The sequence below is a fragment of the Daktulosphaira vitifoliae genome, unplaced genomic scaffold, assembly GCF_025091365.1.
Source record: "Daktulosphaira vitifoliae isolate Bord-2020 unplaced genomic scaffold, ASM2509136v1 Scaffold_3, whole genome shotgun sequence".
Lineage (NCBI taxonomy): Eukaryota > Metazoa > Arthropoda > Insecta > Hemiptera > Phylloxeridae > Daktulosphaira > Daktulosphaira vitifoliae.
The window spans coordinates 250118-264147 of record NW_026099574.1 but is presented as its reverse complement, the minus strand read 5'-3'; the positions used below and the strand labels follow the sequence as shown (position 1 = coordinate 264147).

Sequence of the window (14030 nt, the reverse complement as noted above, 5' to 3'; positions counted from 1 at the left end):
GCGGGGAGACGACCGATGACAACCGATTGTCATATTAATAGCTGGACGGCTGATATCGAGAGAGACACGGGTGAGCGCCAGACTAGAGCAAAAGGCGGTGCCGTGACAAATATTACAATGCATTGTTTTAAAGTAATTAATATAATTATTACTTAAAAATTATGGTTATCATTGATATTATATCAGAATTTACAATTTAAAAATCGCGCGAATTTAAAGTGCATTGGCAGCGGTTGTATTTTATCGATCATATACGAATGCACAAAAACACAAGGCGATGCACATGCGCGAATTACGACGAAAATGCGGACTATGATCGAGCATACTTCTTATTCATTTTACTATGGGTTCATGGACGGCATTTGTGTGTACATTCACCCCGCTCCTTTCCTATCTAGAACGTCATTTGCACTGCTCACCGCATACATTGTCGCCATATGATTTAAATTATTCTTAATAATTTCCGGCACTAGGTATTAAGTTCTTTTTTGACCCCTACTCTAAAGGCTAGCCGTGTTGTCGCCAACGGACCGCCGGACGTTTTGTCGGAAATGAGCCATCATCGGAACCGGTTGTCGCTAATTTTCGTCCGTAGCGTGAGTTTTTTGTTGTTGTGTGCGCTGCAACATTGTAATTTATATATATTCGTGAGTGTCCGCTACTATAATTTCAAAATGTGATTTTTTTTATTGGCGTCGGTTGAGCCAGCCTCNATGTGATTTTTTTTATTGGCGTCGGTTGAGCCAGCCTCATATTCTGTAGCCCTTCGGGGCTGGTAATGTATAATTTATTATTTATGTTTTGAGCCATACCTATTTTTGTTTTTTTTTAGTGCGCCGTGCCTTAAGCACATGTGGCGAATTTTTTTTTATTTTTATTTAGGTCCCGCAACATGACAGGCGTTTACAAGACCACCTGTCATGTTATATCTATATTTTTTGTGATTTTTTTATAGGTTTTATATTCTATTTTATTGGGTGATGAATAGGTTATTAGTACAATATGGTGACGTAGAGCATTTTATTTCGGGGTGTTCCAACGTCTTGCAAGCTAAGTCTATCTGACTAAAACTAGTCACTTACTTGGGACATATACCCGCCGTGCTTAGCGGCAATGCCGCGATTAATAGCCGGCGGGTAACCGAAGACGTTCATCGTATTCTCTAACAATAAAAGTGTAGGTGTAACTATTTTTTTTTTTTATTAATATCTGTTTCTTTTTCTCTCTTTCTTTGTCCCCTTTAATTTGTAGACGAGGTTTTTTGACCATTCGGTTTTTTGCCTCGTGTTAACTTAATTTTTTTTGTTTTTTTTTTAAATAAAGTCCCCTTAATTTAACTTAACCATCATCTGTTTCTTCTTTTTTGCGTGCTCCATCTTCAATGGACTCGTGTATTTTTTTTCCTTTCAAAAATCAACTCCCCTAGTTTATAAGGTACGGGCAACGGCCTTGTATAAGGTCATCTCTGATCTATATGATTATGTGACAACTGTCACGAGGTTTTAGTGTACATCTACTATCAACGACTCAACGGACATCAACTTTAGTATTTATTAATTTTATATTTCTGTTTAATTGTTTTAATATATAAAAATTAACTTTCTTTAAAATCCTACTGTGGTTCGACAATACATTGTCTCGCCCAGTAGGTTGGCGACCCTTTTCTTGTAATTTTTTAATGCGCCATGAAAGTTACAAATTTTTTTGTTGCGCATTTTTTTTTGATTTTTTTTTATACTTGTAACCTTTTCACGTTGAAAAACGTAGGTCAAGTTAAAACAGAGAAAATAAATGATAGTCACAAAAAATATCTTCTCAGCTTTGCATCGAAGTTAAAACATAAAATAATTTTAATATAAATAAGAAATTTCTTCTCGCAAATGTCATTGAATCTAAATGGGATAAAAATCAATGCAGTTGAAAATTTATTCTAACTTAAAAAGAATTAAGAAAAAATGCAAAAAATTCATTGCTATACGCGAGTTGGAACTTTGTACCTCAAGTGCGTGAAACACAACTTTAACCGACTCTGCAACCGTACGTCGCTAACGTCTTCTGAAAAAAGTGGCTATTTAAGCTAGTTCAAAAATCAAAATTATTTTTCTCAACTTCAAAAAGCAAAAAAATTTAAGAAGTTTAACTTTCTATGCTATATCAATTTTTTATTTATATAATATTTATGAAAATCTGTACTCCCCTTGTCAGGTATTTTTAAATAAAATAAAACGGTCGTATCTGGCAATGCAATCGAGGAGAGCGCAGGCTCTGCGCGCCGCCTCGCTGATCGTTTGGGATGAGGCGTCCATGTTGCCTACGTCAAAGCTGCAGGTCGCCGACAGGTTGCTCAGGGATGTCATGAACGTGCCGGCACGCCTTTCGTCGGCAAACCCGTACTGTTTGCCGATGACTTCAGGCAGACGTTGCCCATCGTGAAGCGCGGTTAGCGGGCCCAAATTGTTTCGGCCACCAGACGACACGGTGTTTATTGGGTCTCGATGGAAAAATACGCGCTGGAGCGCAACATGCGCGCCGACATTCTTTACGAATACGGTGTAAGTACTCGTTAAAGCAGCCGTGGCCGGACATCACTTGGGTGAGACGATAAGTCATCTCACCGTGAGTGTTAAAATTTTTGTTTTAAAATTCTGGGTTTTGTATTTTATTTTATTTTAAAATACCTGACAAGGGGAGTACAGATTTTCATAAATATTATATAAATAAAAAATTAATATAGCATAGAAAGTTAAACTTATTTAAATTTGTTTGCTTCTTTTAAGTCGAGAAAAATAACTTTGAAATTTGATTTAGCTTATATAGCCAATTTTTTCATTCGACGGTAGCAACATACGGTTGCCGAGTTGGTAAAACTTGTGTTTTACACGCTTGGGGTACGAGGTTTCATTACAAGGGTTCAAGGCTATGAATTTTTGCATTTTTTCTTAAATCTTTTTAAGTTAGTATAAATTTTTAACTAGTTTGATTTTTATCTCATTTAGATTCAATAACTTCAATAAAGATNAATATAAAAATTTTAAATTAATATATAATATTAATATGAAGCACATTTGGTAATATTATCACCTATATATAATAATTATTACTGTTAGGAACAGGACTGAGCAGTGAACGAACTCCTATTCTAACGAAGGCGACAAGAGAAAAGCCGGTTAGTCAATTGATTTTCTAAGTATGACTATCTGATTTCTTTGTATAGGAATGTGCGTGGAGTGGAGGGATATGAAGGAATTGGAACAATTAAACTAAATAAAAAGTATAACATCAAGTATTATAAGAGTAAAAGTAAATAAAATTTGTACCATGAGTAAGCCAATTCATTCCAATGCTCTAACTATCTTACCTGTAATATGTGTGCAGTTAGTTATTTATAATAAATGATTTGTGATAGTGGACTGTATATATGCTCAAGAGTGAAATGAAATATGAATATTCAGTGCGACATGATTCAATGAAATCAGTCAGTTTATTGCAATGAGCAAAGTACAAGAGTAATGTTTAATACAGAGTTAATTCAATTATTTTTGTACAATTATATTAACAAAGTACAGTAAGAAATTAACAGGTACTGGACAAAACACAAGTATAATTGCTATGAATGTTAACAAAATTAAGATAGGGATAAGTAATAAAATTGTTCAATAGAAGTGGTTGAATCACATATATGGAAAAAGAACAATTGGTATCAAATTATGAGTTTATAAACAAATGGACAAACATTAGAGTTCAATAGCCAAAGGACAAAGTTAATTTTAATAGTGCAAAGACCAGTGGTCGATTAAATCAAATTGTAATAATAATATAACAAACGACTAATTTCATTACAATAAACAATTACTCAAATAAACTAGTAACTGAGCAACTCAACTATTTAATTACTTTAACTTATGTGGACTTATGGATTTGAGTTGCTTTGTACTACCACATGAATAACATAAAAGATAATAGTAAAATAAATTACTAGAAACTTAACTACAATTTTAACTTATCTAAATTCTAAATTAAATAATACTGGACAATTGTACCAAGGGGCTCGCACTTTAACAGTCTGCTGATTGTGTTTTAATAGAATAATTGTATTGTTACCATCCAGAATAGAGTTAATAGATCTAAAGAGAGTTTCATGCAAATGACAATGTACCCTATGGGTAATGTGAGCTAATGTGCGAACCACAAGGTATATAAATTACAAATAATAAATAACGATTGAAATTATTACCAATTAATATTATACAAATTTGGTTTCGTATTACGATGCCGATTCAAAAAGGCTAACAAACGAATTAACACCAGACGAACGATTTTTGTAGTAACAAAAAAAATATAATGTTTTAGGTTAGGCGAAAAGCAATAGTTTTACAACGAGAGCGATACAATAACACGGTTTTACAAAACAAAAAAACTAAATCTAGGCGACGGATCTCGAGAGAGTGAATTATAAACTATAACGGCCAAGCGTCCGATGAGGGAAGTGTTATCACCAGATAGTACACTATCAGTATGACCAACTTGAGTGTTCACCCGAACATACCGCCCACCATAAAGGTCTGCACCTTTATATGGATAGGCAAGTAGTCCAGTGGTCGAAGGACTGACAGGATGTTGAGATGATGTGACTTGGACAAATATGGTTGAGTGAAGACATGGAATCTTGAGAGTAGACTATTGTTGAGGAAGAGTTACTATTGTTGATGATGGATGACTATTGTTGATGAAGAGTGACTATTGTTGGTAAAGAAAGACGATTGTTTATGAATTTAGATACATTGATATGGGGAGCCTGTGAGAGGTTTGTGGTCGATGTGGAGCAGATGATAATGATTGCCTTTGCAGATACGGCAAGGTTTTTGTTCCTTGCAGCGTACGGCCCTGTGCCCTGGTAACAGGCAGTATAAACAAAGGACATATTCTTTGGCAATATGGTATCTTTTGATGCCAGGGGCTAAAAGGAATGTTGTGCATGTACGAAGGGGGTGGAATGCCGAACACAATGGGCACCATTCCGTTGTCACAGTGTATTTAACCTTCTCTTGAGGTTGGTTCGACGACTCAACAGCAGTTGGAGTAGGCCGACTTGAAACAGTACGAGTAGTAGATGGACGAATGGACGAGAGCGAAGGAGATGTAGTTGGACGAATAGACATAGGCTCTATGGATGACTGCTGTGAACCAATATCAGCGAGTGTTGCCGCATGGTGTAAATATATGATCAATTCATGGACAGAGGGTAAGGAAACAAGATTCTTACTTTCTAGAACTTTCTCCCATTCTTGCAACATGACATAGTCCATAGACTTGACAATGGCCCTCACTAAAGTGACGTCGCAGTCACCCACAGGGTAGCCTAACAGCTGCAAGGTTGATAGCGCTCTTTGGACATGCAGTAATGCCCGGTGAATCGAGGTCGACGACGTGTGGTTCATTGTTGGACATTGAGCCAATTTGTCCAATACTTGATCGGCTACCCGTCGTTTGGCCGAGGAGTCATGACCAGCTAACCTTGAATTTGCTGACTGATACTTGCCTGCCATTATGATGTTCAAATGTTCGAATTAGATGCAAATCTACAACAAAGAGGTGTATTAGTAATGTATATCAGAATGGGCAATAGTGAACAATATGTTAATCTATAGGCAAAGGGCAGAGTTTGACAGCTGGTCTAAGTTTCTTGCTAGTTGAAGTAACGATGGTAACTACTCGAACAATCGCGTCTGGACTCGGATGTAGCTGAACTATTCGCCCTAATTTCCATTCAAGAGGACTGGTGTTTTCTCTGACCAAAACCAATTGACCAATCATGTGAGGCTTCGTTTCTTGCTTCCATTTTGATCTAGTTTGTAATGAGCTGATATATTCATTGTGCCATCTATTCCAAAAGTGTCGATAGATGTCTGCTGTGAGACGCCATCGTTTCAGTTTTGACAACGAAACTTGTTCCAAGTGTGGATCTGGCAATGAGGTTGTTGGTTCCATGTTCAAAAAATGACCAGGTGTAAGAGCCTCGAGACTAAGGGGATCTTCCGTTAAAGGGCATAATGGACGAGAGTTCAAGGTGGCTTCGATGCGCACAAGTACAGAATACAGTTCTTCGTACGACAAGATGTGCAAACCAATTGATCGAAGTAGGAGTGTCTTTACTGATTTCACCCCTGCTTCCCATAAGCCGCCAAAGTGAGGTGATGAAGGTGGGTTGAAATGCCATGCGATCGATTTGGCTGCCAAATGTTTTCCCACTGCACTACTGTACTCCGCTGAATGCACCAGTTTGAGCAGCTCCGCTGCTACCACGAAGTTAGTTCCATTATCGCTATGGACTTCTTTGACTGGTCCTCTGCGACAAACGAAGCGAGAGAACGCGAGTAAAAAGATTTCTGTGCTAAGATCTGAGCAAAGTTCAAGATGAAGTGCTTTTGTGACCATACATACGAATAGGCAGATGTACGATTTTGTCGCAGGAGAGCGACGAGAGGGCGCTTTGGTGTAGATGGGCCCAGCATAATCGACACCAGTGACGCCAAATGCTTTGATTTGTTGGACTCTGTATGTTGGAAGATGTCCCATCTTTGGCCAGGTCGTTAATGGTCTGGTTTTGAAGCATGGAATACATGAACGAAGAGCTGACCGAATAACTTGTTGACCCTTAGTGATCCAATAATTTTTTCTGAGTATACAATGCAAATTTTTTGCTCCTGGGTGGTTAAATTGATTGTGCTGTTGTTGAATGAGTAAGTGGGTAAAACGGTGATTGCCTGGTAATAGGATTGGATGTTTGTGGCTATATGGCACATCCGCCAAGAGTAACCGCCCACCAACACGGAGTACGCCATCATTGTCCAAAAAAGGATCCAGTGTTCGAACACTGATGATGAACTTTTGTCATTTTTCTGAAGGAGCTGGATGTCCGCTTGGAATGCCATAGTTTGTACATGCTTGATAATCACGCACAGGGCTTTGTCCAATTTTAAAGCGGTGAGTGCATGAGTATGTCTGTTTTCTTTTTTCCAGTACAGGCAATAAGAAACTATATGGACTATACGATCCAATTGTGAATGGGTTTCAAGTAATAGGTCGATGAGATGATGTTCTGTCGATACCATGTGTACTAATGTTCGAAGTTCTGTGTTGCTGTCTAGTGGACCTGGTCCAGGATTTTCCGGCCATTCAATAGAGTCATCAAGTAAGAATGCTGGTCCCTTCCACCAGAGGTCATGTTGCAGTATTCCACGTGAAGCACAATCAGCTGGGTTCTGTGCAGTCGGAATATATCGCCAGATTGAAGGAGATGTTAGTTCGTGTAATTGACTAGTTCGGTTAGCAACAAAGGTGTTCCATCGGTGAGGAGATGATCGAATCCAACTCAACGCTGTAGTTGAATCAGTCCCAGCATGGATAGAGTCGATGTGGATTAATGGACTATAGAGTGTATGGATACTGTTCAAGAGTTTAGCGCCTAGGAGGGCGGCGCAGAGTTCCAGTCGAGGAATACTGAGTTTTTTCAAAGGAGCCACTTTCGATTTGGCAAATACAAGATTGCATTGAGTGTTTGTTTCAGGTGTACTTCTCAAGTATACTGCAGCTGCATATCCTTGTTCTGAGCTATCCGTAAAGACATGTAATTGATATTTTTGTACTTGGTCCACCGAAAGGCGACGGGCGATTTTAATGTGTTCTAATGTTCTAAAGTCTGTACAAAATTTTGTCCAAGTGAGTTGAATGTGGTTTGGGATCGGATCGTCCCAACTAAGACCAAGTGTCCACAGTGTCTGCATGATAGTTTTCGCACGAAAAACAACTGGAGCAAGTAACCCCAGCGGGTCAAAGACTCGAGCGATATTGGCCAAAATAGAGCGTTTCGTAGATAGTTCAGAAGTGATTGAAACGTTGAATGTGAACTGATCTAAAAAAGGCTGCCATTGTAAGCCAAGTATTTTAACAACAGTATTTGCTTCATCATCAAACAATATTGATGGTTCCATGGACCTATTATCTTCTGCGACGGCCTCCAGAACAGCGGAGAGATTACTGGCCCATTTCCTCAATTCGAATTTTGCTTTAGAGCAGATACCAATGAGTTGAGTTTATAATTCCAACGTTTGTTTAACTGTATTTCCTCCAGTTAAGACATCATCGACAAAAATGTCCATGTTCAATACCGCTGCTGCTAATGGAAATTCATGCTCTTCATCCTGGACCAATTGTTTAATTGTTCTAAGGCTTGATAGGGAGCTACTGAAGTTCCTTACGTAACCGTACATGACCGATATTCTTGTATAGGAGTGTTAACATCAAATTTCCACAGAATGCGCAAATAGTCTGTCATATGGCTGAATTAAAATTTGTCTGTACATTTGTTTACTGTCAGGTGTTATGACATACTTGTATAACCGTGACCTCAATAATATGTATTGCAGGTTGGATTGCAGTTTTTGCCCAGTGAGCAAGTGATCGTTGAGCGACATACCAAGACTAGTGTGTGAAGATGCGTTGAAAACTACTCTAAGTTTAGTAGTACTACTATCTGGACGAAGAACGCATTGATGAGGGATGTAATAAAAAAATCGATTACTTCTTTCATTGAATGGGATAAGTTCCATATGTCGACTGTCTAAGTAATTTTGCATGAACGCATGATATTGATTTCTCAGGTCTGCATTCTTTCCTAGTTTTTTCTCCAAAGAGAGCAATCTTTGATAATCAATTTGTTTAGATTCTCCTAGATATGGCTTGTTTGATCGAAAAGGCAACGACAACATGTACCGTCCTGATGGGAGACGTTCCATCGTCTGATTATAGTGTTCCTCAGCTTGTTTATCTTCTGGACTTATGCACACAGTTTGAGGGGGTTCTTCTATGGTCCAAAAGTTGGTGAGCGATTGGTCGAGCTCATCGTTAGAGATGACTAGTAGTGAGGTGACATGGGGTTGGGAGAGTGACTCAACTGGTCCCATAACCGTCCATCCGAATATAGTGTGGAATGCAACAGGTTCATTACATTTGCCAGGTAATTTTTCTCCAGTCATTATTGATGGGAGTACATCAGCTCAACCCAACCCAACCGAGTAATAAATCGATAGAGCCAGGTTGAGTGTACGAGGGATCGGCTAAGATTAAATCATTCAAATGACTCCATGATCTGGAGTCAACTGTCACTTGAGGTGTCTTGTCTGTAATCGTTGGGACCACAAGTGCGTTGACAAAAATGACTGGATTCTGTTTGTTTTTTGCTCGAAGTTGAAGATGTACTCTTCCCAAAACAGTAGACACTTGAGCACCCGAAAATGCACTAATGTTCGATGAGCTTTTGTGTCTCTTTAATCCTATTTGCTCGACACAGGCTGACGTAATGAAACTAGCTTGAGAGCCAGTGTCCAATAGAGCTCTGAGTTGTGCTCGTCGACCATAACTAGTTTCCACTTCAACTTTAGCTGTGGACAACAACACCGTTGAACGAGAAGAACCAGAAACTAAAAGAGATTTTGGATCCGCTGAACAAATAAGTGAATTCGGACTCTCTGAATTGTTAGAAATCAGTGCTCCAGAGTCAGTGGTGGATGGCTGTTCAAAATGCAATGTTGTATGGTGTTTATTAGAACATTGACGACACGTATATTTCGATGTGCAATCTGAGACGCCATGCTGCTTACTGAAACAATTGATACATAACTTCTTTTCTTTAATGACACCGAGCCGCTCTCTTGGTGATTTTCTTAGAAAAATTGGACATATATGCAGTGGGTGAGGACGACTACATAATAGGCAACGTTTCTCATAATTAGAATTTTGAATGGTTGGTGGTAGCCCCATGTTGGTTATGCTGTTCGATAGATTGGATAGAGGTTGTAGACTGAGAGGTTGCTTCTGCTGACCGAAGGTGCCCACGAAGGAAAGTGGTGAATTCCTCTACCGAAGGAAATTGTCTATTACCTACTAACAGCTCCCATTGAGCGCGAAGAGATTTATCCAGATTTTCTTCGAAAAAATAGACAAGTAATGGACTCCATTGATTAACGGTGTAGTTCAAGTTCGACAATGCTGCTGTATGTTCTACGATGACATTCAACGCTTGCTTAATAGACCTTACATCTCCTGTTCGAATAGGCAATAACGAGAAAAGGGCTTTGAAATGGAGGCGAGCTAAATCTCTTTTATTGCCATACCGTTCTTCTAGAATGTTCCATGCAGATTTATACCCAGGGTCATTTATTGGTAGATATGCAATAAGAGAGGCAGCTTCACCGTGAACTGAAGTTTTCAAAATTTCAAAACGTTCAACATCAGGGAGACTAGGTATGTGGGAAAGAATTGACATAAACAATTTTTTGAAGCTTTCATATTCCAAAGGATTACCACTAAATGTTGGCATGTTCCGCTTAGGCAAATGAAAACTGGCCAAGGCAGTTGAAGAATTATATTCAGTGATGTTGGTCGACTGGTTGATAGTATGTTCTGCTGATTTGTTAGTTGTCAACCCGAACATGTCCGCTGCAGCCCCCAGTTCATAGTATATTTCATCAAACTGAGCAAGTAGGTGCTTAGTCTCAGCATGAGTTGTCCTAGGAGCATGTTTTTGATTGACCAAATGTTCCATGCACTGAATATTCTGATCGAAAGTGGCTCGAAGAGTGTCCAGTTCAGAAACCATAATCCGAAACTTGGTGCGTAGTCCCACATCATCAGGAGATTCAGTTACCCGTTGACCAATCTTGAGAAAACTTTCCAACTTCAAAAGAATTCTCTCACACACAGCGTTGGCATTGTCATACTCAAGTCTCTCCTTGATTGCTAGTTGTGTTGTTTCCTTTTGTTTTTGTTCTGATTGAGCCATGATCTTCCTTTTGGTATTTATTTCACAATAGAAAATATAAAAACAGTCAAAACCAAGCACAGGGCACTTGTGATTTTCTCTTTTTTTTTTTTTAAGTGCTCTATTAATAGAAGTTAATTATTGTTATGATTTTAATATGATTATTATTATTTATATATATATATATATATATTTTTTTTTTTTAATTAATTGCCAGTTCACCTCAATACAACACTTAATTTAAGCTAAGTTAAGTTACTTGATGATGAACAAATTAAACCAAAAATCAGGTGAACGACAATCTGTGCTGGTTTTGCTTTACAACGACAAGGGGGTTTCCCAGTGGGATTATCTTACAATCAAAAGTTCTATTAATCAACTAATCCGGCCCGAAGGACCAAATGTTAGGAACAGGACTGAGCAGTGAACGAACTCCTATTCTAACGAAGGCGACAAGAGAAAAGCCGGTTAGTCAATTGATTTTCTAAGTATGACTATCTGATTTCTTTGTATAGGAATGTGCGTGGAGTGGAGGAATTGGAACAATTAAACTAAATAAAAAGTATAACATCAAGTATTATAAGAGTAAAAGTAAATAAAATTTGTACTATGAGTAAGCCAATTCATTCCAATGCTCTAACTATCTTACCTGTAATATGTGTGACATCTAGGCCAGTCAACAAAGGAAAAATTGCGGAAAAAATTCCCAACAAAATTTTGTTTTTTTAAAAGTTGCATTAAAATATGTATAATGACATACTATTAGTCCTCATTGTTTGGAATTGAACTTTTACAGCCTTACAAAAGTTAAAAAATATGAGCTTTTTTAATTTTCTCAAAAAATATTTAACTTACAAAAAAATGTTTCGTACAAAAGTTGTTTAAAACAATATTTTAAACAAATATTTTTCGAGTTACATTACATTTAATATGAGTACTAAAATTTATTTTCCATTTTTTACATTTTACGGTTACTTTTTATCATAATATACTTACATTAGACACAATGTTATAAATGCATATGTGTGTATATTTATTTATTGTATCATTAAAGTGTAGTGTATATTGAGATACAACCNAACTAATAAAACGAAATACGAATAAGATATTACAAAACTAAATACAAATATTATTATAATATAAAATTAGGATCCACATTAGCACTTCTAAGTAACCGGCGAAGGGGTTCATTCATTAGGTAGTTCGTGGGGGCATGCGTGACTCGGAAAGGCGCATTTGATCTGGTATTGATTTGCGGAACCCTAAAAGGGATCAGAGATTATAGCGCAGGACACTCTATCTTCCCATCAAGCAAACCCCCGAGAAACCTAGAGCCCGCAATAATACGCCTCGATGACAGTGTGGAAAGGCCTAAGTTATTTGCCACGGGGCTATAATCATGGGGTGGACATGGTAAACCCAGCGCCCGCCCAGCAAAACATAGAAATTTATTTTGAACCCTTTCTAACTGGCGACAGTTGTCTGCCGTGTTGGGGTCCCATACCACACTGCCATACTCTAATATAGGGCGGACCAGCGCACAAAACAAAAGTTTTAATGTCTTTTCAAGCTTGAACTCTCTGGTTAATCTAATAAGAACACCAAGCATTTTGAAGGCTTTACAGCAGATATGTTGGATGTGAGCACTGGGGTCAAGATTGTGGCTGAATTTGAATCCAAGGTCCATAATATTGTTAGATGCACGAGGGATTTCTTCACTACCAAGGCGATATGGGAAAGTAATCGGAGAGTGATTCCTATAAAATGTAAAAGCTTTGCATTTGGATAGATTAAGTGTTAAACCCAACTTAGTTACCCAGTCAATAAATTTATCAAGATCTATATAAGTATATATAATTTATGTGTTATTTTTATAATAATTAGAGAAAAATTAATTATTAAGGTGTTATTACAAGTAGGAACAATTTACTGTGTTACAAATTGATTAAGCCAATTAGGTTTTAATATTGTGCGACCACGACTAGAAACGTTAGGAAGATTGTTTCTGGTTGTTTCTTCGGTTTCTGGAATTGTATTTGTTTCAATGGTTGTTTCTTCAGTCTCTGGATTTGTATTTGTAGTGTTATAGAATTCTATGTTCCCTGGATCATCAAAATTAGGTCTTTCAATGAATGGTTTAATTGATTGTACATGCACTATTCTTGTGTCTTTTTTTTTGTTTTTTGAATGGTCCACTTCTCTGATTCTATAACATACTTTACCAACTGGATTTTCAATCATAAATGGTCCTTTGAACTTGGGTGTTAGTTTTGTATCTGAAGATAAGGGCAATTCATACAAAACTATGTCTCCTTTATGAAATGATTGGCTTAGTCTGTTTTTATCAAAACGTTTTTTGTTTTCCTCATGTTTTTTTTTATTGTTCTCAGCAGCTCTATTTCTTGCTTCTGTAAGTTCTTCTATTTGTTGTTCTCTTGAGATGTCTGATCTTATAGCTTCTATGTTTAATTCCCAAGAAATAACTCTAGGTTCATATCCAAATAACAGGTAAAATGGTAAATATTTTGAAGAACTCTGCTGAGTAGTGTTGATTGTCAAGATCAAATTAGGTAGTTTTTCGTCCCAATCATTAGGATGTTCTAATGTAAATTTAGAAAGCACTGATATTATGGTTGCATTTGAACGTTCGATTAAACCATTTGACTGAGGAGTATATGGAGGTGTTAGTAGATGTTCAATTCCATATTTTTCCATAAACAATTTAAATTTTGCACTGGTGAATGAAGAACCGTTATCACTAATATATGTAAGTGGTGGTCCATATTGATTGCAGATATCATTTTCAATGATGTTAATAATGTCTTCTGTAGTNTTTTCAATGGTGTTAATAATGTCTTCTGTAGCTGTTGTACACGTTGGTCTAGCAATAAGAAAACGAGTGGCATGACATATATGTGCTAAAATATAACAATTACCAGCTTTTGTGGGTGGTAATGATAAATGATCAGCAGATATAACTTGAAATGAAACTTGAGGAATATTTCGTTCACCTAGCATTCCATATGCTGGGGTTGTTCTTCTATTTACTTTTTGACAAACAATACAACCTCGAACATATAGTTTAGTATCTTTTCTCATTGAACTCCACCAATATCTGATTTTTTTGAAAGTGTCGAAATTTTAATTCTTTTTTTAATTCCTCAACTTTGATAGTTTTCAACACGTTAATATCTACTGAGTCTAAACTATT

The 14030-nt window shown here is 37.3% G+C and overlaps 1 protein-coding gene across 1 annotated transcript; it reads right to left on the bottom strand.

The window, feature by feature from the left end:
- Positions 1-8300: 8300 nt before the first annotated feature.
- LOC126900752 (uncharacterized) lies at positions 8301-9035 on the bottom strand. Its single transcript, XM_050676673.1, has one exon. It carries the CDS (start codon positions 9033-9035, stop codon positions 8301-8303), a length of 735 nt encoding a protein of 244 aa, XP_050532630.1.
- Between the last annotated feature and the right edge of the window lie 4995 nt (positions 9036-14030).